Source organism: Hoplias malabaricus, chromosome 9 (assembly GCF_029633855.1).
Source record: "Hoplias malabaricus isolate fHopMal1 chromosome 9, fHopMal1.hap1, whole genome shotgun sequence".
Taxonomy (NCBI): Eukaryota; Metazoa; Chordata; class Actinopteri; order Characiformes; family Erythrinidae; genus Hoplias; species Hoplias malabaricus.
In genome coordinates, this window is record NC_089808.1 from 29,687,488 (window position 1) to 29,713,378 (window position 25,891).

The window sequence follows — 25,891 nt, forward strand, 5'->3', positions numbered from 1 at the left end:
AAAGACTAGGTTTCAGTATAAAACTTACCAAACCAGTTTTATTCACTCACTCACTCGTCTCTGTCACCTTGACAACTCAAGCAGCAAAGCCTCCATGTCTTGAATGCTGTTGTGGTGCTAACGTTATAAAACAGGAGATTGCATCCCCCTCTACAGGATATTAAACATATTTCTTGATGAATCACTGAAACATGGCCAGATGTAGTCAAAAGTCGGTCTATTTGGGGCCGTGGTTCATAAGGCAGACGCATCCTTCTCCTCCACTTATAACACGTATGATTCAGTTTTTATTTATCTCATTCTGACGCCCACAACACATGCATGATTCACACATCGTCTTCATGTGATTCGCTTTTGATTCATTTGGGATCTGTGTTTTTTTCTAGTTGGATTTCTAGCGCAGCAGGATTTGGCAGGACATCTTCCCATGTGATAGTGCAGATGTGGGTATGCTGCCACTATGGGGGTCTGGATTGAGCTGTTGTCCTGCTTTACCACCCCAATGGCCTGTTTCTAGTGGCACACCCATAACTCTAGGAAACGAGAGCAATTCTACTGTGTCTACATTGATTCTTTAAGACTATTAATGCTTGAACTATGATGCCCTTCATTGTCTTTATTGCACAATGCTTTCAGGATTGAATATCTATTTCTTGCATAATGTTATTGAAGCCATCAATACAAAGGAATAGTAGTAACTGTAACCTGTGCTAACATTTCCTTTGAACCATCGAATGAGTCTATCGTTGGCACTTTTTTTAAAGACTGCCTTTGATCTAAATTTACAGTTGTGTTTTTAATAGACTGCCAGCAAAGGCATGTGCTTTATAGCCTGAAAACATCTGAAACCAGACATGTACAAAACAGTTTTATCATCATTTGCTTTCTAAGTTGTATATGGAATCTACTTGAACATTTACAGCAACACATGATCAGTTGACAGACACCAGCCATAGTCCAGTGTGTCATATTTGTTACACTCCACACAATGGAATATAAACTTCTATCCAGGCAAGACATTACTACAGCTTTATGACTTAACCACAATGTTGCAACCTCATACCAGTTGACACTACAGCAGTTCTGCAGTAAGGTGTGAGTTATCACATACATGAGTCATGTAATTGGTTGTTGTACCACAATATGATTTTCGCAAACATTGCCAGGACAGATGTTACTGTTAGCAACGTCACCATTTACTGGTGATGTTTTGATTCATGGGTTGTGGAGCGTTTCAGATATGGGTTCAGGTATGCAAAATGGATTACACCACATATCAGAAAAGGCTATATATTTATATACATGTGACTAACAGCTGAACATGTCTCAGTGGAGCAGGAAGTTATAGCAGTTGTTATTGGTGGCCAAACCCTTAACACTAAAGCTGCAAAAAAAAAACCAAAAAAAAAAACCACACACACACACACAAAAAAGGGCGTTTGAAAATCACTTTTGGTTCCCAGAGCAAACACTCTCAATGTATGGTTCCTCAGAAAAAAAACAATGAGCCTTTTCAAGAACCTTTTAACCTTTAAAGATCCTCTGCCACAAAATTTTATATATATATATATATATATATATATATATATATATATACAATATATACAATATTTTATTGTTACTACAACTGCATATCTGAAGATTCTACACTATAAACTGTATCATAGGATCATTTGTGATGAAAACATTGTGAAACAACATGTCTGCCTCCCACTAGCATCTTTACTCTATTTTAGGAGCAAAGTAAACATTTGCTTAGTAAATATAGGAGGGGTATAATACTTTATCATCCTTTATATCATAAAGAATTTACTCTATTTAAATAATTTAAATGGAGAAATGAAAACATGTAAACAAAATAAATGTGTGGATCTCTGAGGGTTCTTGTTTTTAGAACTTCCATGTAATTTCAATGTTGTAGGAATAACTTGTCTTGGTATGGAGCTTTACATTAACTCAATGTTTTTGTTTTTTTTAACATATTTTGTGCTTACAAAAGTTCTTTAGAAAACCAAAAGTAGTACCACTCCCATATCACCCACATTACCCTTTGAGTAGGCATGTTTTAACCACTGAATGTGGAAGACAAACTTGACTGTGAAAGAAAAATTGTTAAAAATAGCAATATGAAAAATGTGTTTTTTCCCCCAAATGAGAAAAGTGAGAGGGGAAAAAACTTTAACGTGTAAAGGTTTGTTTTCAAGCAGCTTCACTTAATTAGTGAGTTTTCTGTTCTTCTTAGTCTATTTCATACCCAATTCTAAAAGATAATATCTTCTCATTTATAGCAATCTATCAACCAAGAGCTTTAATCCACCTGGATGAATTTGTAACGTATAATATTGATCTGTCCCCAGCTGAACAATACACTGAATCACTCTGAGTAAGGCACTGAATTTAGACAAGTTTTAGCTCTCCACGTCTAATGAGTAGATAGAGAAGGACAGACGTGAGCAGGTCTTACAGCAGTATTAGCAGCCTACATACATTGCTGATACCAGAAAAACAATGAAATGCACAACTCATCACCCAACAGGCCATTCAGTGCTTTCCTCATTCAGAGAAGGTTGCATTTAGTAAAGAAAAGTAAAGAAGAAGTAGAACACTTAACAGAACTGCTATTTAACTCAATATCTCTCATGGCCTAAAGTGAGGCCTGTTGGGCATGCTTTTGTCTTTCAGTACTATAGTTATTTATATTTATACTCTTAAATAAAAGATTTACTCTTGAGAGAATAACAGACAGCCAAGTAGTATGCTAGAGGCTGGTATCCGAACATGACAAATGTAATGTTAAAAATATATCAAATTTAATTACAGTTAAAACATAACATTCATTTAAAAAATGTAGTGTATTAAAAAAAAAAAAACCCAGAATACACCAGATACCAGAAAACCAGCATGTTTTGTTTTGAAAGTTGGCTTGTTGGCCAATCAGAAGCATGTCCATGCTGGGTGACCAGCTAGACTTATTCGAGCTTAGACCAGCATCGAATTTGTGCCCGGTTATGCTGTTATTCTTTAGCAGACAAAAAGTTGTTTCCTTTAGATGTTTTACTTAAACAACAGTATGGCAATAGACATGCACATATTTTCCCCTTACATCACAGCAATCATACGTTTAGTCAAATCATGTCAAGTGGATTTTATTAACTTTTCAACTCTATACAGTGTACACAGTACACAGTGAAATGAAACATTTCTCTAAGACCAAGGTGCTACAAAAAATAACTTTCAGAGGAGTAAATTGCTCGTGTGAAAATATATAGTTGCTGTCCAATTAAAAACAGTAACTTTACAGGAGAAGAAAAAAATCGTAACTTTCAAAGTAAAGGAAATGTAAAAAGATTTTAATTCAAGTAATTTTGGAGCATTTCTATTGGTTCATTCATCATGAAATTTACACATGATATGAAGAATAAATGATGTGTTCAAATGATCGACAAAAATGGAGCGTTTTTAATTGGACGGTTGGGACAGCAATGATATTCAACTTTGCAAGACAAGTAACAACAGCTCAAGGGGGGCAACAACACAAGACGAGGAATAACAATGCAAGAAAATATCAATAAACAATAAATATAATGGAGGGAAGAGAACAGTTCACCAGTCACAGTGCACACTGGGGGTGATATAAGTGAAATAATGTATAAATGTATAATGCTATAACAATATTGTTTGAACAGAGATGTGAAGACTAGACATATTTTGTGTCTGTCAGTTTTGTCAGTTTGTCAGTTTTGCACAAGAGCTATGACGCTTATGAAGCTAAAAAAGTAATGGAAGCTTATACTCCCTGGATCATTGCAGCAAAGTGTGTCAAGTTGTTAAATAACCTCAAACAGACTTGTTTATGTAGTTCCTGGCACTATGTGGAGAAAGTGCAGGCAAAATGTAGGTTTTAGGAGGGCGTCTAATGTTTTAGCTCTGTGGTGTACATTTGTTCATTTTTATAAATAATGCCTAATCAACAACATGGATATGAGAAATGGCATTTGTCTATTTAAAACTAAACAAGTTTTTTTTTTCCTTCCTTAAATCCTCTGCTCCAGCTGCCTCTGCTTCATTCGTGTTGCCATATGTGCTGTACTATCCCTCTGACAGCTCTCTTTTGTGCAAATACAGACGCGTTTCTTCATTAGTTCCCGCACTCCACATAAGCTTCATGCATGAAGCAGCATGTTTAGCTGAGTGTGACAGATATGTGTCACACAGTCATTTATTAATGTCTGACCATTACCACATGCACATAAATGTGCTGGTGTATCTGTGTTTGAATCTGGAGAGCGTCTGCTTGTGTGTATGTGGATGTATGTGCTTGCACTGAAGAAAAGACAAGATACTTATTTCCAAATATGATACAGATTATTAACATGTTTTAGTAATGGCTTATAACAAAGTTTTATCAAGACTATTGAATCAGTGTTGTAACTACAAATACTGCAGGGGGCACATTGTGACCCCACACTGACACTTTTTAGTTGAAGTGTAATGGGTGTGTTCAGAATGTGACAAGGATTTTACTTATTACCACTGTATTGCTTATAACTGTGATACAGCATTTGGTATTGGTGTACTATTAAAAGGCATCTTTACAGATTCAGGACTGTTTTAAAGCTGGGATTTGACTTAAAAAAGAACTCAGTGTAACAGCCTTAAGGGTTTAGAAGCAACATCAGAAAATAAAACCCAGTTGTTTGTACTCAGATGCCATTTTGATCATTCACAGTGATTTCATTGAAAGAAGGCAGCTAAGAGACAGATCAGAAAGTGCAATTATAATATAATCTTTTGAATTGTTTTTCAGTAGTGCTCTGTAGGCTATGCATACTGCCGTATAGATACAGTTTAATGATAGCCCTATACAAATGCACCATTATCACAAAATATTAAACTAAAGTAATAACAGGTATACAAGCAAATTACAAGCAAGTTCCTTGTTACACCAATAAAGAGAATATTGTATCTGAGAGGCAGCATTTGCCTGTGATTTAGTGTATATTTTAATTAGTTTGTGTGTGATATATATGATTGTTATTAGTCCCACTGCAACTCTGACAGTGACTTGGCTTCAGTGGGGCCTAGTGAGCGAGCGTGTGTTTCTGTAAATAACGTCTTTAGCCTGAAGGTGAGCTTTTTGTTTTGCAATAGGGCTCTCGGAACACATTAGTTTTGCAATCTTTGTTACACAATGGAGTCATGAAGTCAACTTCTAGTTTCAAAGTGATATTTTGGGTTTTATGTCTGGTCGGCACTTGAAAATGATGTACTGGGTGCTTGGAAGTGACAATGATTTGCTTTCATGCAGGATGGGGAATGGATTGCATCTTTTAAGTATTAATGTGCTTTGTTTTTATGTTGTGAATTATTTGTGTCATTATCATTATGTATATATGTGTGTACTTGTGTTTGTATGTTTATGAGATGAAGCATTGCATTTATATGGTTAAGCAAGGCTTTATTTTTCTGCATTCCGCCTAGCTTCTTAGCTTCTTGTGTTTGAAATGTGTGATACATGTTTGTGTGTGTGTGTGAGTGTGTATGCGCATGTTCATATAGCTCCAGCTGGACAGTGTAGGGTTACAGTAGACAGAAGGTTTGCTCTTTCTCTGGCCTCCTCAGATCAATAAAAGGAAAAGAAAGAGGGTGAGTGAAGAGATATTGCAGCAGGAAAGGAACTTCATGTTACATGGGCAAGTGAATGTAAATGCCAGGGTACTGAGGAACACAAGCAAAATGAATATTCAATACAAATAAAATATCTGTTAAAAATGGGCTTTTTATGTTTAAACCTTTCTCTTTTTCTGCTGTCATGTTCAAATTCGTATATAAGCATTCTTTAGTAAAGGCAATGGTTCCATTAAGACCCCTGAACATTTAAAGAGCCATTTCGCTCAAAAAATGTTAATGTTGCCATATTTTAAATATAAATCATTTTAATAGCTTTAAAATAATTGAATAACCAATGCAGAATTGATCAACATCCAAATATATGTTCTGCTGTGGCCTGTAGATGATGGCGGGTCGTTGTAATGTGTTAATTAATTCAAACAAAGAGCCTGAAACCAGTCAGTGTTCTTGTGAATACAAAATAAAGTACATGTTAAATCCTTCATCGCTTTCCTCTCTCCCACGGAAGAGCCTCGTGTGACTTGCTCTTACTCACATTGCTGTTTGTTTATTGTTTACTGTTTGCTGTTTCCTTTCCCCTGATTTTATTATGACTTCAGAACAATATCGATAACTCACCTGAGATAGCACAGATTCAGTTATAGATATTTGTACTGGACTAAAATCAGTACATAATGCTGGAGTAGATATCAAAAAAAGAATAACAGTTCTAGGCTACAGTAGCATGCACTCACATTGTTAGATGTTAGTTGTCTCCAGACACCAATTCTGATAATTTATTTTACTGAGACATCAATTACACTTGGTTTCTTCAAACATCTCATGAATCAGATCCTGATAAGGATTTACCACGTAAAGATACAAGTGTAAACACACCCAAGATGTATTTAAAACATGAAAGCTCAAATCACTTCAGAAGAGGGTCTGAGATGCATTTCAGATGTTATGCAAGGGTTAATGCATCCATCCTCCGATCCACATTTGACAACCAAAACCCCATCCAATACAATGTAACACAATGTAGATGATCCAAGAGGATAGCCGAGGAGGACACACATAGCTTTTATTTAGGAAGAAACTGATTTGCATATTACACATCACACATCAATCAGAATTTAAAGTGATTAACAGTAGACACTTTTTGACTACCAAATGTAAATATAGGATGCAATCTATGTTAGTCTTATGACATGATGAGGTGTAAGTGCGGTCAGAGAGACTGGTTACCAATTTAAAATTTCCTTTATCTATTAAAGTCTGTGTACCTCAGATAAACGTTTAATATTTTACTATATCTTTTACTTCATCAATTAGGATTTAATTTCAAATAATATTATATGAATTTTAATAAAAACATATTTAATATGAATGTAAATATTTTTAAACATTTATTTTAGGGCTATCAAAGCTTATTTCTGTGTACATTTTTAAAACATTTTAATTAAAAAATATATATTTATTATTATTATTTATTTGCTTGCTTTAAAAAAAATCTAACAACGAGCACAGGGCTTTTATTTTGATGTACTATGTCACACTTTGTAAGTGGGGGTTATATTACAGTTTTCCTCAATTGCCAAGACACATTTCCTGAAACCATTTCTCCAAACTGTAAACACAAACCCAATTCACACACTAAATTAAAAAAACCTCTGACTCTTTTTTCAAAACCAAACTATTGCCTCAAAACAGTTCAAGCAGTGCTCAGAACCAAACAATGTTGTCAAATCAGGCCACAAGTCAATCAAAATGAAAAACAGCACTGAACAGTCATTACACACAACACAGAAAAAAGGAAAACACAATAATTTTTATTGTCCACAAAGGAAAATGCAGTTCCATGGCCTGCAAGAGATTTGCCCTGGTGTAGGGTTGCCGGTCATAAACCTTCCAATGCCATGAAGAGAATAACTCCTCTGTTGGGTTGAGGAAAAGGGGAGTATGGTGGAAGAAAAACATTTAGGAAATCTTGGTTGAAATTGAACCACTGTCTGACCTGGACAGCATGGTGAAAACTCACGTTGTCCCATACAATCACATAGACAGGATGCCCTGTCTGTTCATGTTCCTGCTGCTCATGGCCTAACACAATATCTTGAAGATCACTCAAAAATGAGTGTTGAGTGTTGTATGGCCCCAATGTGGCATGATGGTGGCGAACCCCATGATTGCTGATGGCAGCACATAACGTGACTTTGCCACTACGCTGGCCAGGGACTGCAACAATGGCTCGTTGACCAATCAGGTTTCTTACTCTCCTTCTCCTTTTGGCAAGATTGAACCCAGCTTCATCCATATAAATATATTCATTTGGATGGTCTGAGGAATCCAGTTGAGGCATTCTCTATGAAAAAATGCAGAAAGCTTTCAATAGACTGCAGTATTGAACACCTACCTGTACATACTGGAATCTTTGCTTCATGACCCCTTCTGAGTTGTACCCTTCAAAGTCTACTCTGTATAGTTGCTTTCTGTTGCGTTTTAGGGATCAGTGGTGGAATGGCTGATACTGTTGATGCCTTCACAGTTGACATGGTTGTCAATGATTTTCTGCTGTATTTCACACAGTGTGATTGCATTGTTCTGACAGACAATGTCAACAATGAGGGTCTCTTGGTGTGTGTTCAACATAGACGTCCTCCCCCCCTGATGTGGCAGTCTTGCAATTCTACAAAAGAACATGCCGTTATAAAATATTACACGCAGAACTAAGCCTACGAATGTTTTAGAAAATTCATGTAGTGAAACACCTTTTTACAGATCTGTATTGAGTCATACTGTAAACGTATACAAAATGAATAAAGCAATTACCTGTTCTCCTCTCTGAATGTTCGAACTATGGTGGGCATGGTGAATCTACTCAGATTGGGCTGAACTTGAAGTCCTACTTCCCTCATAGTCAATCCATGGACAAGAATGTGGTCAATGATGGTTGCCAGTGTTTCTTCTGAAATTATTGCTCTTCATCTTGTCCCTCCTCTCCTTCTTCCTCTTCCACCTCTTACCCTTACTCTGCCTGTCTGACTGTTTCTACCCATAATGAAACTTCTACGACCAGGCTTCCTTGTACTGACTTATATTGGTTTCTTCACATCATCTGTCACGTGTGATCAATTTAGCGTGGCTGTGTTTAAGTTGTGTCATGTTTGCTACCTGTGCTTACCATTATGCAACCCAAGTGTATCACAGTGCAAAATGTGTTTTAGTGGGTGAAAATACTTTGCAAATTGTGTCTTAACAGGCGAAAAGTGCTTAAGGTTCTGCCTTAAGGGTGAACCTGTTGTGACTAAACTAGTTGAAATGTGCTTATGGCTCTGCCAAATTTCAATAAATGGGGTTAGGACACTGATAATTTGGTTCAGACAAGAGTTTTGTGTTTTAGCAGTTGAGAAAAACTGTAATGTGTATGGTATTTTAAGCCAAAAGGATGTTAACTTGAGTGTGACCATGAAGCTCAATTGATGGTGGTCACATCTGGCTGATACTAAAGTCTCTACAGGTAGTTATTTCCACTCATGCAAGACCAGGGTCCTAGCTCTTTGAACAAGGAAAGGCCAATAAATTCAGAAGTGAATGCCACAATAATGTTTCAAGATACTGTTTTTAGATCATTTGACCAAAAAAAGCAACAAAAAAAAGAGAGTGAGAAAGAGGAAAAGCATATGAATTTACTCCTTTTCATTCAAGAGTGGGACTTTTTCCATACACAGATGCCATATTGGGTCTTGTGTTTTCCATTTCATTTTTCACCCAGTGTACTTTATTATAATGTCTTTGCTACTTCATCCATTTAGTTAGATCAGTATCAGAACTGATACAGATCCAGATTATCAGATCAATGCATGTCTAATGTTACTCTGCTGTTAGAGAGTGTGTAGTTTAAGTTGTTTGAGCATGACGTTTAGATTCTCATTGTAATTGAATCACAGTCATTTAAAACAGCTTAACCTGGAATAAATAACATTTAAAGAAAAATTTAGGAAGAGTTTCAGCTGATACTCAATGTTCCAGTATTGGTATCAGAAAAGAAAAGTGTTTTTTTTTATTGTAATTTAGGAGCAGCAAGGTGGTGCACCAGGGTCATAGGGTTGTGGGTTCAAGCCCTGCACTGGGTGACAGCCTATGTTCACTTCATGTCTGTGTGGGTTTCCTCCCGGTGCTCTGGTTTCCTCCCACTGTCCAAAACATGTTGGTAGGTGGATTGGCTACCTGAAAGTGACCATGGTTGTGAGTGTGCGTTGCACTGCAATGTGTTGTCCATGGTGTCTTCCCGCACTGCACTCAGTAATTCTGGGTAGGCTCCAGACCCACTGTAACCCTGAATTGGATAAGCGGCTACAGAAAATGAATGAATATTGTCATTTATTTAATTGTATCTCAATTGTACAGGAGCTTGCTTTTTATTAAAAATGTATCTGAAAGACATTGTTTGGCTGTCATAACAAAACCATGTATCTCCAAAATGGAACCTTGTAAGACAAATAAAAACCAATATCCATGATTATTCATGTAAATAACACTGTCAGTGCTGCTGTTTTTACCGTATTTCCCCAATCACTAGGTGATGATGAGATTTTGGCAGCTCTGAAAATAGAGCAGCAGCTCATCAGCCACCCAAACACAGTAACTGTTATTTAACAAGAGACAGTCTCTATGCTCACAGAGAGAGAGAGGCACCTAGAGGGAGGGAAGGTTGGAGGGAGGATGGGGAGGGTTAAGAATAGAGAGAGAGAGAGAGAGAGAGAGAGAGAGAGAGAGGAGGAAAGACCGGGTGAAGGATGACATCATCCCTGTTGCTCTCTCCACCCCACTTTCTCTAGCACTGCCATTTCGTCCATTTCTTTCTCCCTCTATTGCTCTCCGTCTACTCTCTCACTTTCTGTATGTCTATTCCCGCCCCTCTCTCTCTCTCTCTGTCTCTCTCTGTTTCTCTCTCACCCCCTCTGCCTCACTCATTGGCTAAACTATATTTAGCTGCTGTTTGGAGTTGAGGATATTAGTGGGTGTTTAATTCAGTGATGGCGAGCCTTGCTGCAGAGAGGCTTGCCCTTTAAGGCAGCCACGTTAAAGCTGTATCAATGAACAGTTTCCAGGTTAAATGACTACAATTCTGCAGATTCTGTTCAGCCTCAAGCCACATTTCCAAAAAAGTTAGGATATTTGTAATCAGCAGTAAAAAAAATGTAACGTGGCATTTGTTAATTCTGGGTTGAGGATAAAAGTTAAGATGGTCTCAATCGTCATTAGCTTGGGAAAGACAACCTTAATTTTTCATGATAACAAGGTGAAACATGATTTTAGCACATGTTTCTTCCATTTATTGGACCATCAGAAATGAGCTTGGGCCCAGAGAATTCATTCGTGGTTTTGCATATATTTGATAAATGGCGTTCTCCTATTTTAGGTGACATTGGCCGGAGTCAGTGGCAGACTATGTTAATATGGCTATATTTATCAGTGTAGCATGACAGTTTCTAATGTAGTGCCATCTGAGGGCTTAAAGGTCATGCATATTCAACATTGATGCCCAGCCTTACCCTGCCTGTACTGATATTTCTGATTTTTCACAATCGCTGGTCAGTATTAAGTATAATAAAAGACTTAAATTATTTTCAGTCTTGCCTTCAATTTCAACTGTTTGACAATTCTTCCATGGATTTTTTCATGAAGTGATGAAAAATGACCTATTTTTGGTTTCCAAAAACTGAGCCTTTGGTAAATAATCCTTTTATGCCTTTTATTTTCACCTGTTTACAGTAGGATGCTTAAAAACAGCATGACATGAATTTTCTATAAATTTTTCACTCTTATATTGCCCCTGTTCCAACAGGTAGGCTGTGTTGCAGGGATCAAATAAAAAAATACATTTATATGTACAGCTACAGTGAAGTTAGTCACTGAAAACACTGGAAACATTTTATTTATACTTTTGTCAGTTAAAGATTCAAGAGAATTAAAGAACAACTATTATATTCTTGTTTTTAATTACACTTTTCAAAATATCCCAACTTTTCTCAAAATAAGGTTTATATATCCACGGATAAGTATAACCCCGTTCATTACATTCATAGACACATTAGCTTACTTAATCACTTCATATGTTCAGTATAAATAATCATTATTTCTTTAAAATGGCAGCTTTACTGGAGAAGCAAAAACTTTCAGTTACAGTAAAAAAAGAGAAATGAAATCAATTCAAACACATCTGTGTGACCTGTTTCAGCAAGCTCTGTACTGACCATTCCTGACAAAATGGAAATCGACTTGGATATTTTTAGTTGACATAATGAAATAAAAGGGTATTTTCCTGCAACTCTGTTATTAGATTAAATTAGATATTATTCCCCTTTTTCAAGTTAACACAGTTATCCGGGGTCTCAGTGAAACATTTGTAACTTTTTTTTTTAAATACCACAAGGGTCTCCGCACATGTTTTGTTTGTTTTGCTCCGTTTAACCTCATCTTTGCGCTCCCACTAAACACTGGTCCAGTTCAGTTTTAGAGAGACTCTGATGTGTCTGCTATTCACATAAGACGCAATACAAAATCAGAATGACTTGTTTTTTGTCTTCAGACTAGGATCGCAAAAACCTGATAGGGTTGTTTATTATATACACAGTTTGTAGGTTGTAAAACTCCAGATCCAATAATTAATATGCTATTGCACTCAAAATGTGATTTTTTTTCCAAAATATGACACTTTCAAGTAGGTTACCGTTGTTAAATGTTGACTTTATTGTTTCGCTACAAAGATAAAGACCCAGTTCTGAATGCAGTGTTCTTTTTAGTTGGTGTTTATAATGTATGTGTCTGAAGGTCCAACTTGTAAAGTTAGATCATGTTTTTTTTTTTTGTTGTTGTTTTTTTTATTCTTGTGTAATGAAGATTATGTCAGCACATTTTGTGCTGATATTCTGAATCTGCCTAGTTTCAATTAGCTACAACGTTATAGTCAAGCACAGTAGTGCAGCTCGTTAAGCATGAAACTAAGTGCTACTTAGTTTTTACTCTAAATCACATACACTACTGTTTCACATTATATTTGGGTTTAGGTCAGTGTTTCATCCTACTGAGTTCATGTTGTAATACATGAATTTATATCAGTAAATGGTTTCAATTTCACTACATGATTCATTCACCCCTCCTTCACTTCTTCACTTTTTGCCTGTAGCAGTGTCATGCCCTTTTGCCCCTAAACTCTCTCTCTCTCTCTCTCTCTCTCTCTCTCTCTCTCTCTATCTCTCTATCTCTCTCTCTCTCTCTCTCTCTCATTTACACTCACTCATACTCATATGTACCTTACTCATTTTCTCAACATGTATCTCAGTTTGACTCTGAATTTCAATTCCTTTTTCTTTTCTCTCTTGTGTTCATCTTTCTTCTTCTTTTCCACATTGCCTCTCCACTCACTCTGACACAGGCAGTGAAGGTTAAGTCTAATCCATTTTTAATGGAGAGTAATTGTATGAAGAGGTGGCGTGCTGGGACCACAGAATAAGAGAGGTAGAAAGCAAGTAAGAGAGAGAGAGAGAGAGAGAGAGAGAGAGAGTGAGTGAGAGAGAAAGAGAGAGAGAGAGAGATAGAAAGAGTACATTTGGCACATAAACAAACTTGATATGCAGTATTAGCTCTGTATGTGTGTGTGTGTGTGTACATGCGTGCATGTGTGCGTGTGTGTGTTTTTGAATTAGGGAACAGGTAGTGAGGAAGTCCTATCATAAAGCCAAAGTTCACTGCTTTATGTGCACAGTGAGACTGAGCTGGGTTTAAAAAGAAATCACATCATAATCCTGTTAATATACAGCAATGTCAGCACGTCTCACTTTACAAATGTTCACTCTGTGTGTTCATAAGAACCAAGCATATTTTCTGATTAGCTAATGTGTTTTTAAAAAAATAAAAGTGTGTACTAGCCAATATATGTAAGTAGTGGGAGTTCACAGTGTTAATGCAGGATATAGTGTAGTAATAATGTAGACTCACAATCACTGTGGAAAATTAAATAAATACAAATACAAACTTCAGGGCAAGGGCGTAGAATTATCATGGGTGGAGGTGACGTGTCCCCACCGATATCCAGAGATTAATGAATAGTCAATAATTTGATCCTCTCCAAAAAAAAATAAAAAATAATAACAAAACCCAGATCGGTCAACGTTTCATTAACCTAGAGGTGCAGAAAGGGTTAAATCATGTTCTCTACTGAGTCCTACCTCCCCATAACACATATGGCCAGGGTGATTGGCTGTGCTTTTCTCTGCTGTCACGTGAGTCTTTGTAGTTTGTTTGTTAGCAGCGTCAAAACTGGAAAGAAATTTTTCCAGTCATAAGAGAGTATTACTGTGCAAGACTCAGGTGCGTTGTGGGTGACACATAGTTGTCAACCATATTTGCTCACCGTATCGTGCACAGGGAAGCAAGGTGAAATACTTAGATGAATGCTCTAGTTGACAAACGCACTACGCAACAGGCCAGGCAGAACAAACCTACAGAAAGTACGCAAGCTTGTAATAGTGCTAGTATTCCTTCAGATTCCAGCAACTTTGTCTCTGCAAGAATTATGCTCAGGCTTTAAGTGCTGACATAGCGGAAGATGTTTGGCTAACGAACTGTGAGTAGTGAGATTATGGATTATATGTGTGGATATTTAAGTTACTGGCTGTACGTATAAGTGTGAATATCTGAGTGCTGGACTTTTGATATTGTGGACAGTATGTGTGGATGTTTAGGTTATGGATGGTAAGTGTGTCATGAAGGGGCAGTGTACAAGAGACAGTTTCGATAATGGGCGTTACGTGTCTGTATTTTTGTTAAAAGATAGATTGCAAGTGTTCAAATGATTAACTATAAGTGTGGATGTTGGTGTTATGGACTTTATGTGTTGAGATTATAGACTGTAAGCGTGGATTTGGGGCTAAAAATGGATAAATCTACAGCTTATTTATTGTAAGTTTAGGTAGATGCTTTTGTGCCGAGATTATGGAAAAGTTAAGATCATGAGCTGACAGAATGCAAAAGTTGTAAGTGTTTTATGGACTGCAAGCTGGTTATTTACTAAGGGTGTGGGTGTTTGGGCTGTTTACTGCAAGTGTGAACGTTGAGGTTGTGAACTGTTAAGTTCATAAGACATAATTGGTTGTTGATGGAAAGTGAAAAGTTGTATTATTGTTTACTTTTAATAACCTCCTTTTGCTTCTCCTCATCTAAAAGTGCGTAATTATGATTATACAAGAAGTCATTAATGTCTCTCTCTCTCTCTCTCTCTCTCTCTCTCTCTCTCTCTCTCTCAGATGCCCCGGTGGCTGAGCTTCATGACTTGTTCTGTAAGAAGCTGCAGCAGTGCTGTGTGCTGTTTGACTTTCTGGACTGTGTGGCAGACCTTAAGGGGAAGGAGATTAAGCGGGCGGCTCTGAATGAGCTGGTGGAGAGCGTGGCCACCAGCCGCGGTGTCCTCATCGAGCCGTTATATCCTGAGGCCATCAAGATGGTAAGATGGACTGCATGGTGGGAATGAGGGAAACAAGATAAAGAGAGAAAGACTGATTGAATTAAAGGAAGATGCACATTTGTGTTGAATAAATAAGGATGGGACAGTTCTGTGATTATTTTGCACTATTTAACTTTATAGGGGCACAGTAACACTGCAAGATGCGTGATTAGAAAATGACAGCATACTAGTAGACATATAAAACCTCATTTTTGTCATACACCCATTGCTGACTTAGGTGGTCAGTAACATACATAGCTTTTACAGTATTCACAGAAGGAGCCACATACAAGTCTAAAGACTCCATCTTCAGCGGTAGAGGTTAAAAAAATGTGGAGCCACATGGAGCAGAAGAACTGTATTTTATACTGATGATGGAGTGGTGGTGGAGCTCTATCCAATACCCTTGGGATATGCTGAAGTGGTGTTAGCGATCCAGAACTAATTACCCAAAACCTTTACTTGGCCTCCTTAATGCACTTGTGGCTGAATGCAATCAAATCCTCATATTAGTTTTCCAGCATCTAGTGTAAAGTCTTAACAGAAGAGGAGCAGCTGACAGTGCAGAAAGTTGCTGTCACGTACCTTTTATTACACTTGATTTAAGATAAATATTTCAGTGTTCAGGTGCCTGCAAACTTCACAACATATAAATCAAGGTAATTTACTTTTAATCTTAAGTTAAATATCTTAGGTTTTTATGCATAAAATACAATAACACAACCCCTGATCTTGTGTTTATCTGACCCTGTGGGATACAAGAGTGTTTTGTAATGTCTGCTATGTCTGTTGTTAATGGAATTTAAAAACCTGATACTGAGGCATTGACACAAATTAACAGCCCATTGTAAACATCTACGACTAATTAGACAAAAGTTGCTAACACTAGTTGCCTAAACTGTAGTAAACTGAATGAAATTACTTCCAATATCTTCACAACTGAAAAGAACATTTGCCTTCTTCCAGGCTCATGGCCTATATACTGTGTACAATTTTGTATGTTACGTGTGGGTGGAAGGTGTCTCATTTCTGAATCATTTCTGACAAATGTCTACACTGGACTCATATTGTGATAGAAATATTTGAACAGTCTTGATAGTTCATTTAGATAATGTTATAACAAGGTTGACCAGAAGCTTTTCTCTCCCTCACTCTCCGTAGATCTCAGTGAACATCTTTCGTACTCTCCCACCCAGTGAAAACCCAGATTTTGACCCTGAGGAGGATGAGCCTACACTGGAGGCCTCCTGGCCCCATCTACAGGTTCTTACACACTCCTTCTGTTAGCTAATCACATAGTATCTCATAGCATGAGTCTGTCAACTAAAATATTTTCTCTCTGTAGCTGGTATACGAGTTCTTTTTGCGCTTCCTGGAGAGTCCGGATTTTCAGCCCTCCATGGCCAAACGTTACGTGGACCAGAAATTTGTTCTACAGGTACATTGATGTGTCTCTCTATGTTTGTGTAGGTACCTGTTTATTCATGTGTTGCTTTTCAGTTACAAAAGTTACTGTTTGTATGGATAATTCATTACTGTCCCATTTTTCTGCAGCTTATGTCTTGTGTCTTGTTTGTTATTTTTTCACCTGTATTGTTTTTGGGACAACGAACCCTCTTTGTGTCTTTTGACTTTTTGACATGTCCAATGCACAAAAGGCATAGTTCTAAGCTGTGTTCCTTGTATTAGGTTCCCTGTTCCAAGCGCCAGTGTTTGTCATGGGTTTTGGTGTTTTCTGGCTCTGATCTGTAGCATCACTAAATCACTAAGTCTCTGTCTCTCCTGTGATACTGAATATGTTTGAAATAAATGTACTGTGTAGTGTGAGCACCCCCTAGCACAAGAATTATGAGCAGAAATTAGCAGAAATTTCAATGAGAGCAAAAGTGTACACATAAAGCAGGCCACAAGTGGCCAGTGTCATATTTTGAGCAGTATAATGATTCTGTGATGTCAAATGTTGTGTCATGTCCATATGACATTAGTCACGATGTACAAGAGCATCTGTTAAATATCTAAAAGTAAATGTACATATAGTTTTGTGAAAATCAAAAGGTGATTTCCCATGCAGAGCTTTAAGGTTTTAGGGGCTTAGCCTGGCCCCTCTGTGCTTTCTATATAGATGTGATCTCTGAAAATTCTTGTCTAGAAATTCCCAATAAAGTAAATAAGTACATTTAACTTTTGTTTGATAAAATGATGTTTACAGTTGTTGGAGTTGTTTGACAGTGAAGACCCCCGAGAGAGAGAATATTTGAAGACCATCCTGCATCGCGTCTACGGAAAGCTGCTCGGCCTCCGAGCGTACATCCGCAAACAGATAAACAACATCTTCCTCAGGTTAGAGTCATACATTTACTCTCAAATGTATGTCTGTGAATGTCAAAATCTGCACCTTCAAAGTGCACCTCATTCATTTTTCCAAAGGGAAATGTGCCCAATTGTCATTTTCTGCAACATATCTTTTGTTGAATTGAAGAATAAAAAATCTGTACCCTTTGTGGACACATTCAGCTGTGCTCACAGAGCTTTTATGAATACATAGGAAAGCAATGACCATTAGAATGAGATGCAAATGAACTTAGAGTCATTATGCACAATGCTATGCATGGGCTAGAAATGTATAAAGCACCCCGTGGAGCAATAGAATTGCATTTTCTGCATAGACAGAGCACCATCCAATACATTTTGGGGTGAGTTTTTGTCATCCAAAACGTACACTCTAATAACAATATATTTTGTCACTAATGCGTTGTTGGCTATATGCCTTCAAATATAATTCCTCCCAGGAATGTTTCAATATCTAGTTTACAGTAATTCCAGAGGAGCAGATGCTATTATTTGTGGAGAAAAAATAGTTTTAGGTTTTCAATTTTCAGGACAGTTTCAAAAGAAAGTGCAGGCTTAGCTGATGTTTGGGTATTATAATATATGTTGCATTTATTTTGTCACTTGAGTTTACATTGACAGTGAGTAACAGTTTAGTTGGGTTTTTTTTTCCTGACAGTGTACATAGACAATCTGAAATGACACACATGAGGTTTGTTTCTGGGTATGTTTGAGTTCTGGCTGTTTCAGACCTGGCACAATGTGAACTTTGTAATTTGTTCTGAAGCAATCTGCTGTAGCTTTGAATGATTGATTTCAGAATGGAGCAAATGTGCCTATGCTCGATTTAATGGCTCAGATAACCTTAAAGCCATTGTGTTTGTAGGAAGGCTCCCCTATGTGCATGCTTATTGAATGGCTTCTTTGGCTTCTTATGACTTAATGATGATTTTATACAACTAAATATTTCAATCCCTTAGGTTCATTTATGAAACTGAGCACTTCAATGGAGTTGCCGAGCTGCTGGAGATTTTGGGCAGGTATGTGTACGTTACTGCTATATTAGACGATACAAGATATTTTTGCCACAACAGAAGTGAGTTTTCTGTAGGATTTTGTCTTTTATATATATTAATATATATTTTATTTATATAAATATATATGTTACGACTGTGCCATATCGTATCGTTCGCAATAATATCATCAAAATGTTTCAAACGATTTTTAAAAGTCAATATTGTGATATTTTAATTGGTTTACCTAATGACATCATGTAATTAGCCATAATACGGCATATGTTCTTTACATGAGTCATTTAGGCACAGTGAAGTATGGTGGAAAATATCTCCGAACGATTGAAATGACATTTGTGATAAAATAAAACTTTTCAATAAATAAAACCATTTAATACTTTTAATAAATATTACATATATTGAATATAATTAATATAAATATGATTTTTTTTTGTTGCAGTAGTTCGTTCTTGAAATTAATAAACGTAATTTTCATTGTTTCATTGTTAATATATATTAATGTTAGTCAAAAGTTTGGACACATCTCATTAGTCATTGGTGGAATAGGGCTGTGCACTGTATAGAACTGTCTCTGCCTCTGCACAACCCAAGTTATGGCCTCATTAAGAAGGTGAGCAGTTCTACAAATTAACTCTCGACGAGGCCACAGCTGTTCACTTCAAACCATTTCAGGTGACGACCTCATGAAGCTGATTGAGAGAATGCCAATATTGTGCAAAGCTCTCGTCAAAGCAAAAGGTTGCTACTTTGAAGAATCTAAAATATAAAACATATTTTGGTTTGTTTAACACTTTTGTTTACTAAATAATTCTATATGTGTTCCTTCATAGTTTTAATATTTATTTACAATGTAGAAAATGATAAAAACCAAAGAAAAGTCATTGAATGAGAATCTTTTGACTGGTATTGTACATTCACCTTGTGGAAAATGGCCCAAAACAAAGGAAACCCTGCCTGAGTGAGTGTGTCCAAACATTTCACTGGTACTGAATGTAAATATATATATATATATATATATGTGTGTGTGTGTGTGTGTGTGTGTGTGTGTATGTATGTATGTATGTGTGCTTTTAATGGGAGAATCTAAAATTCTAGATTTCCACTTATGGAATGATCAATTCACACCATTTCGGAAAACATTCTAGAACCCTGTGTTTGTGGAGAACATTTTAGAACTGTTTGAATGGAGCAAACACTCACTGTTCTAGAATCTTCTTGTTAGTACCACTACAGAATATTCACCTTCCTTCAGATTGCATCAGTGTTTTCTGCATTGTCACATTTTTTTAATGTTGTTTTTTTTCATTAAAAATGTCCTAAAACATTCTACTATGTTTACACTGTCTTAGAATCTTTACATCCAGTCATACTGACCCTTAGTACTGCCATATTCATACAGTTCAAGGATGTTTCCATTCACTTTCCATTCACATTAGTATACAAGCTTTTTTTTCTATTCTTATTTCTTATTTTTATGGAACTGTTTATTGGTTTTAGTCGGCTTGACGTTCTTTGACCTTAGCAATCAGGAGTCTTTGTGTTTACATTATTCATATTCATCCTCTGGAGTGGACATAGAGTTGTTTCTGGTAGGGATGAATTACAGTGTCTTACAGAATTATAAGTTGGTGCATTGGCATCCCACACAAGTATAAAAAAATATATATATATAATATATATATATTTTGCGTTTTTGGTGCTTGGTGGTAACTGATATCCAGGGAAGCTGGTAATTGCTTGAGAGCTACTTAGAGCAGCGTGTGGGCCTGTGAGTCAGACCCTTAGCAGGAGTTCAAACGTTAGATCTGCCTTCAACACTGCAGTATTTTTACTGTTTCTGTTTATGTTGGTAATGAGAGCTTCTCTGCAATTTCCAGCCATGTTTCAGTCATACAATTTGACTCCATGCAAACAAAATGGGGTCTGTTTCTTAGCGCAGAGGAACTCGTGAACAAAGGCAACGTTTTGACAGAGTGAGAGATGAGGGGGGAGAGGGATGGAGAGCAGGAGTAGGAGAGATGGAGGGATGAGTCAGAGAGGGGTAGGAATGGAGGTCTATGTTCAGGTTGATGCGCGGGGTATTTTTAGTGCCGCCTCCACATTTTCTCTGATAACCAACCACGAAAGAGGGAAGGAGGGAGAGTAAGAGGGAGAAGATGGGGCGAATGACATAGAGTAGTGACAAGGCTTGCCTTTGTGTCACTTCCTGTACCCCTCTCACATTGTCCCTGTGAGGAGAAGCGAGCCTGGGGAACGGGAGATGGTGGGAGCGAGGGACGGAGTGAGGAAGGAGGCAGTGGGAGGAGAGAGAGAAAGCAGGAGGGGGGGAAGGGGAGAAACAGAGTGAGAGGGGAGAAATATGAATGACAGGAAGAACTAAAGGGGAAGCACAAGACAAAAGGAGCCAAATGAAAATGAAGTGAATTAGAGAGACAGGAGAACCTGAGAGAGAGAGAGAGAGATGAAAGAGAGATGAAATATCAAAAGACAGACACTTTTAATTACAAACCAAGAAGTAAGGGAGAGTGTGATGGACAGAAAGAAAAAGATGTTAAGAAAAGAGGACACAGCAGAACAAATGAGAATATATGTATAAGTGTATGTGTTTATGTAAAGAGATGAGGAACAGATGATGAGGAAGGGTTGGGGGACTGGGAGGAGGGTGGGTGGAGAGTATAGCTGCTTAGGTATTGAACACTAGTGTGGCGAATGTGTGTATACAGAACACCATCAGGTCTACTGATACTAATCCTATTTTCCTTCCCTCTTTCTGCCTCCTACACACTTCCCTCTATCCTCCCTTTCTCTTTCTCAAATGCTGTCCTATTTCCTTCCAACCCCTTCTTTCCACTCTTTCCTTCTCCCTGCTCCCGGTCTTCTTTCCTCACATCATTTTTCCTCTTTGGTTCTGTCCTTCTTTTTTGTTTATTCTTCTCTTTTTCACACATTCCTTTCTAAATGATGCCTTATTTTTTCAATCCATTTTCCCTTTTCTCTGCTCCCTTTCTCCTATTGATTCCCCCTTTATTCATCTGCCATTTTTATTTTCTTACATCTGCTAATATTTTTTTACCTCTCCTCTCCTCTCCTCTCCTCTCTTCCCCTCTCCTCTTTTTTCAGTATCATTAATGGCTTTGCTCTGCCTCTGAAATCGGAGCATAAGCAGTTCCTGGTGAGGGTCCTGATCCCCCTGCACACTGCCAAGTCTCTCTCCATCTTTCACGCGCAGGTTGGAGTCACACATGTGTACCAAATACACACACACACACACACACACACACACACACACACACAAAATGTTAAATAACTGTAATGACATTAGGGACCACAGTGAGGTGCTGTTGACTAATAGATAACACCACTAACGCTGATGTAAATAATACTTATGCTTTGTGTATCAGAGTAGTTGTGCTTGTGATCGTGTCATGTATCAATTATGAACTTGAAATATATTATACATTCTGTAGCCTTGTAAAATTATTTGTACATAATGTTTTGATGCAGAAAAGAGTATGCTGTACACTTGGCCTACATTCTCTCTCTCTCTCTCTCTCTCTCTCTCTCTCTCTTTACCCCCTGTCAATATCTCACCATACATAATTCAATCCACGCATTTTGGGCTGTTTACAGTTCTAAAGCCCTGCAAGGACACCCAAGGCTCTACAAGAGCTTGGCAAGGCCCATTTTTCTCCTCTTCTCAGACATGAATTGTGGCCAAAATACCCTCCTCGTTTCATGTTTGAAAGGCTCCTCCATAACATTTCTCACATCTTTGTAACAGTCAGTACTGTCGCACACAGATGTGCCATGTCTGAGACATTATGGAGTATCACAGTACTCACAGGGACGGATAATGTTCTGGCAAGGCTCCTGGTCACAGGTGTCTATGGGGACACCAGAAAATGGAGAGATAGGCCGAAAATAAAAAGAATTAAAACTGAGGATTAACTATCACACAAAACAACTTATGTTTATTTTTGTGTTTGTTTAATGAAATGTAAATAAATGAATGCAGAGTTCACAAAACATATGGGGGGGGGGGGGGGGGGTTTAAAATATTAAAGTAAATGTTGGGAGTGTATGGGTTAAAACTGTGTATTCACTAAAGCCTCTTTCAAACGTGCTCGGTAACCCAGAACCTGGAGGAGGTGTATGTGTGAACACCAATTGTCTGAATCATTTGTACGGGTACTGGACATAATCCTGCCAGCCCCCTGCTAAAAATGTGTGGAAGGGCAAGTTTTCAGAGAAACATGTCTTTATCTCTTTAATCTCACCTTGTGGTCTGATGCTCCCTGAGGCCCCTGGCACATTCAGTAACGCTTCCGTGACTATCCAAGAATTTCCCATTGCTCCAGGTCTACTGACAAGCCATAATAAACATGAACCAGGTGATCAAGAACTGTAGGGCTGGACTAGAAGTTAGTTTAGTGTTGGGATAGGACTGTCATGGTTGGTGACAATCAAATAGTTTATTTAAAAAAGGATTAAAATATATATGGGGCGGCACGGTAGAGCAGCAGGTAGTGTTGCAGTCACACAGCTCCAGGGACCTGGAGGTTGTGGGTTCGATTCCCGCTCCCGCTGTGAAGAGTTTGGTGTGTTCTCCTCGTGTCTGCATGGGTTTCCTCCGGGTGCTCCGGTTTCCTCCCACAGTCCAAAAACACACGTTGGTAGGTGGATTGGCGACTCAAAAGTGTCCGTAGGTGTGAGTGTGTGAGTGAATGTGTGTGTGTCTGTGTTGCCCTGTGAAGGACTGGCGCCCCCTCCAGGGTGTATTCCCACCTTGCGCCCAATGATTCCAAGTAGGCTCTGGACCCACCGCAACCCTGAATTGGATAAGCGGTTACAGATAATGAATGAATGAATAAAATATATATGGGGCGGCACGGTAGAGCAGCAGGTAGTGTCGCAGTCACACAGCTCCAGGGACCTGGAGGTTGTGGGTTCGATTCCCGCTCCGGGTGACGGTCTGTGAGGAGTTGGTGTGTTCTCCCCGTGTCTGCGTGGATTTCCTCTGGGTGCTCCGGTTTCCTGCCACAGTCCAAAAACACACGTTGGTAGGTGGATTGGCGACTCAAAAGTGTCTGTAGGTGTGAGTGAATGTGTGTGTGTTGCCCTGTGAAGGAATGGCGCCCTCTCCAGGGTGTGTTCCCGCCTTGCGCCCAATGATTCCAGGTAGGCTCTGGACCCAACCGCGACCCTGAACTGGATGAGCGCTTACAGATAATGAATGAATGAATGAATAAAATATATATCGTTGATGAATCTGTGTTCAGGAAGTGGAAGATTCTGTGCCTTTATGAGCATTACTGATAAAGAGGATACCCACACAGCAGAATCACACTAATGCATGCATGAGTGTAGAAATAAATGACATATATGTAAAAGTGTAAATGAGGTTTAATTTTACTCTGTCTAATCTGAACAGGCTCCTCCAGTAATAATCATAGATAAGCTTTAATGACTGTTGCTATGTAACACTGAGGCATGATTAATCATCAGAATTACCTCCCTCAGCTCCAGTTTAAATATAATAAGCAAACCTTGGTTTCCAAGTTCATCTGGCACGGCGGATTGACTATATTCAGGGTAAATGAAAAACTGTATTAATGTGTTTTTTCCATGAGAAATTCCTTCAAGAACTGAATTGGGAATCTTAACCCTGTTCACCAGTCGGTAGCTGAGCTGTGGCTTACCTGTGCCGGCTTCAGTGTTACATAGTAACCGTGTGTTCTGTTTGCATAGGAACTAATGAATATAAGTGCTGCTAAGTCAGGTGGTTTTATACAGGACTTTCAGTGATTAATCTGCACAGAGGCTGAGAGGCCAGGTGACATTATGGGCTTTACACTGTCAGTGAGCTGCCTCTTCCTTTTCTGATGTGTGTTTGGGGCTAAGCCAAAGCAAAGCCTCCTGGCATTTTCAGTGCTGATATCTGCTCTGAGACTTAACTTCAGCTTTCTTTTGAACAGGTCACGATCCCTACTGGCTCCATTTAGTCCATAGGACACACTGACATATGTATGCATACACTCCCTCACAACACAGCCTAAACATAACCTATACGCAGTGACAGTGGAGGATAAGTAGATGTAAAAAAATCTATGTGCTTCAAAAATTTGTGACCATGTTAAAAACAATGGAACCTAATTTACATATCACTGTAAAATATATATATTTAAGTTGTGGTCACACTAGGAACCTTAAAAATCCATATTCGGTCTGTATTAATCTATGCTTTCCTCATGCTCTGCAAAGGCCTACATCTGTTCTCTCTGGAATTTGATATAAAGCAGTTTAGAGCTAATGCCTGCTACAGCTGTAGTTCCATGACCTGGAGTTGATTTTGTGAATGTAAAAATATATTCAGATCTTGTGATTCACTTGTACCCCACACAATGAATGGTGGATGTTTGCATCACTACTTTCCCCCTTATTTTTAAAATGATAACAGTTTTGCGAATGTATCCTAGGGGTTGATGTCTAAGGTGTGGTCAGGATTAATTCATCTGTCCCATGGTTGACTAGCAACTTGCTTTTGGCTCAGACATTCACTGAATAAACGTGAAGTAATCAGATTCCTAATTTCTTTAGTAAATGGGATTTATACCTGTCCAGAGATTGCTGAATTACTTAATAGGATTAATTAGTCTGTTCATGGGCTGACTTTGATTTTGTCAATCACGTTCAATAGAAAAAACCTGAAGCTGTCAGATTCACACATATTTTTTCAGGCAGAACAAACATGTTAAACTTACAAAACCACACATGATCATAATATAAAAGACCTTCAAGTGTAGAAAAAGTGTTCCAGGAACAGTGAGATTTAGGAACCAGTAGAAGCAGAAAGACAGGAAATTGTACAGTTCTCTCTGTCACCCTCAGGAGAACTACAGTGAACCTTTGTGACATCAGTTCTTCCGAGACTTACAGAAACTCACTCACACACACACACACACACACGCACAGGTTCTCTCACACACAACTGCCATTATCACACCTCACCATTGCAACCATGCGTGGTTGAAAGGCAACTGTAACGCTTACACTTGTAAGTGGAGGAAAAGCATTGTGCTTCCGAATTTAGGATGAAAAGGATGGAGAGGGAGAGATTATATTATATTACATATGGGGTATTTTTAATGAAGTTGGTCATATTCCTTCACAGAGGGAGAATATTAAAAGTTCCATGCTTTGATGACACAGAGAAAGTCTTATTGTCATGAGATGTAGATACACTCTTGGATTCTTTGACTCAAGACTAGTAAATACATGGCTGTTACCTATAAACAGACCAATAGAAATGGACAAAAAGTAACCTATAATGAATTAAAAGATGCCTTTCTAATATTTTAAAATATTACTGTAACTGATATATTTTTACACGTTACAATGGGGGACTGTTAAT

At 38.0% G+C, this 25,891-nt stretch overlaps 1 protein-coding gene across 1 annotated transcript in view; it reads left to right on the top strand.

Annotated features, from left to right (window-relative positions):
* Positions 1–25,891, top strand: part of ppp2r5b (protein phosphatase 2, regulatory subunit B', beta) — a 36,278-nt gene that overhangs the window by 2,500 nt on the left and 7,887 nt on the right. The window contains exons 2-7 of the mRNA XM_066681440.1: positions 14,922–15,118; positions 16,280–16,381; positions 16,464–16,556; positions 17,328–17,458; positions 18,427–18,486; positions 21,601–21,709. Of these exons, the coding sequence (XP_066537537.1) occupies positions 14,922–15,118; positions 16,280–16,381; positions 16,464–16,556; positions 17,328–17,458; positions 18,427–18,486; positions 21,601–21,709 (692 nt within the window). The remainder of the gene's footprint in view (positions 1–14,921; positions 15,119–16,279; positions 16,382–16,463; positions 16,557–17,327; positions 17,459–18,426; positions 18,487–21,600; positions 21,710–25,891) is intronic.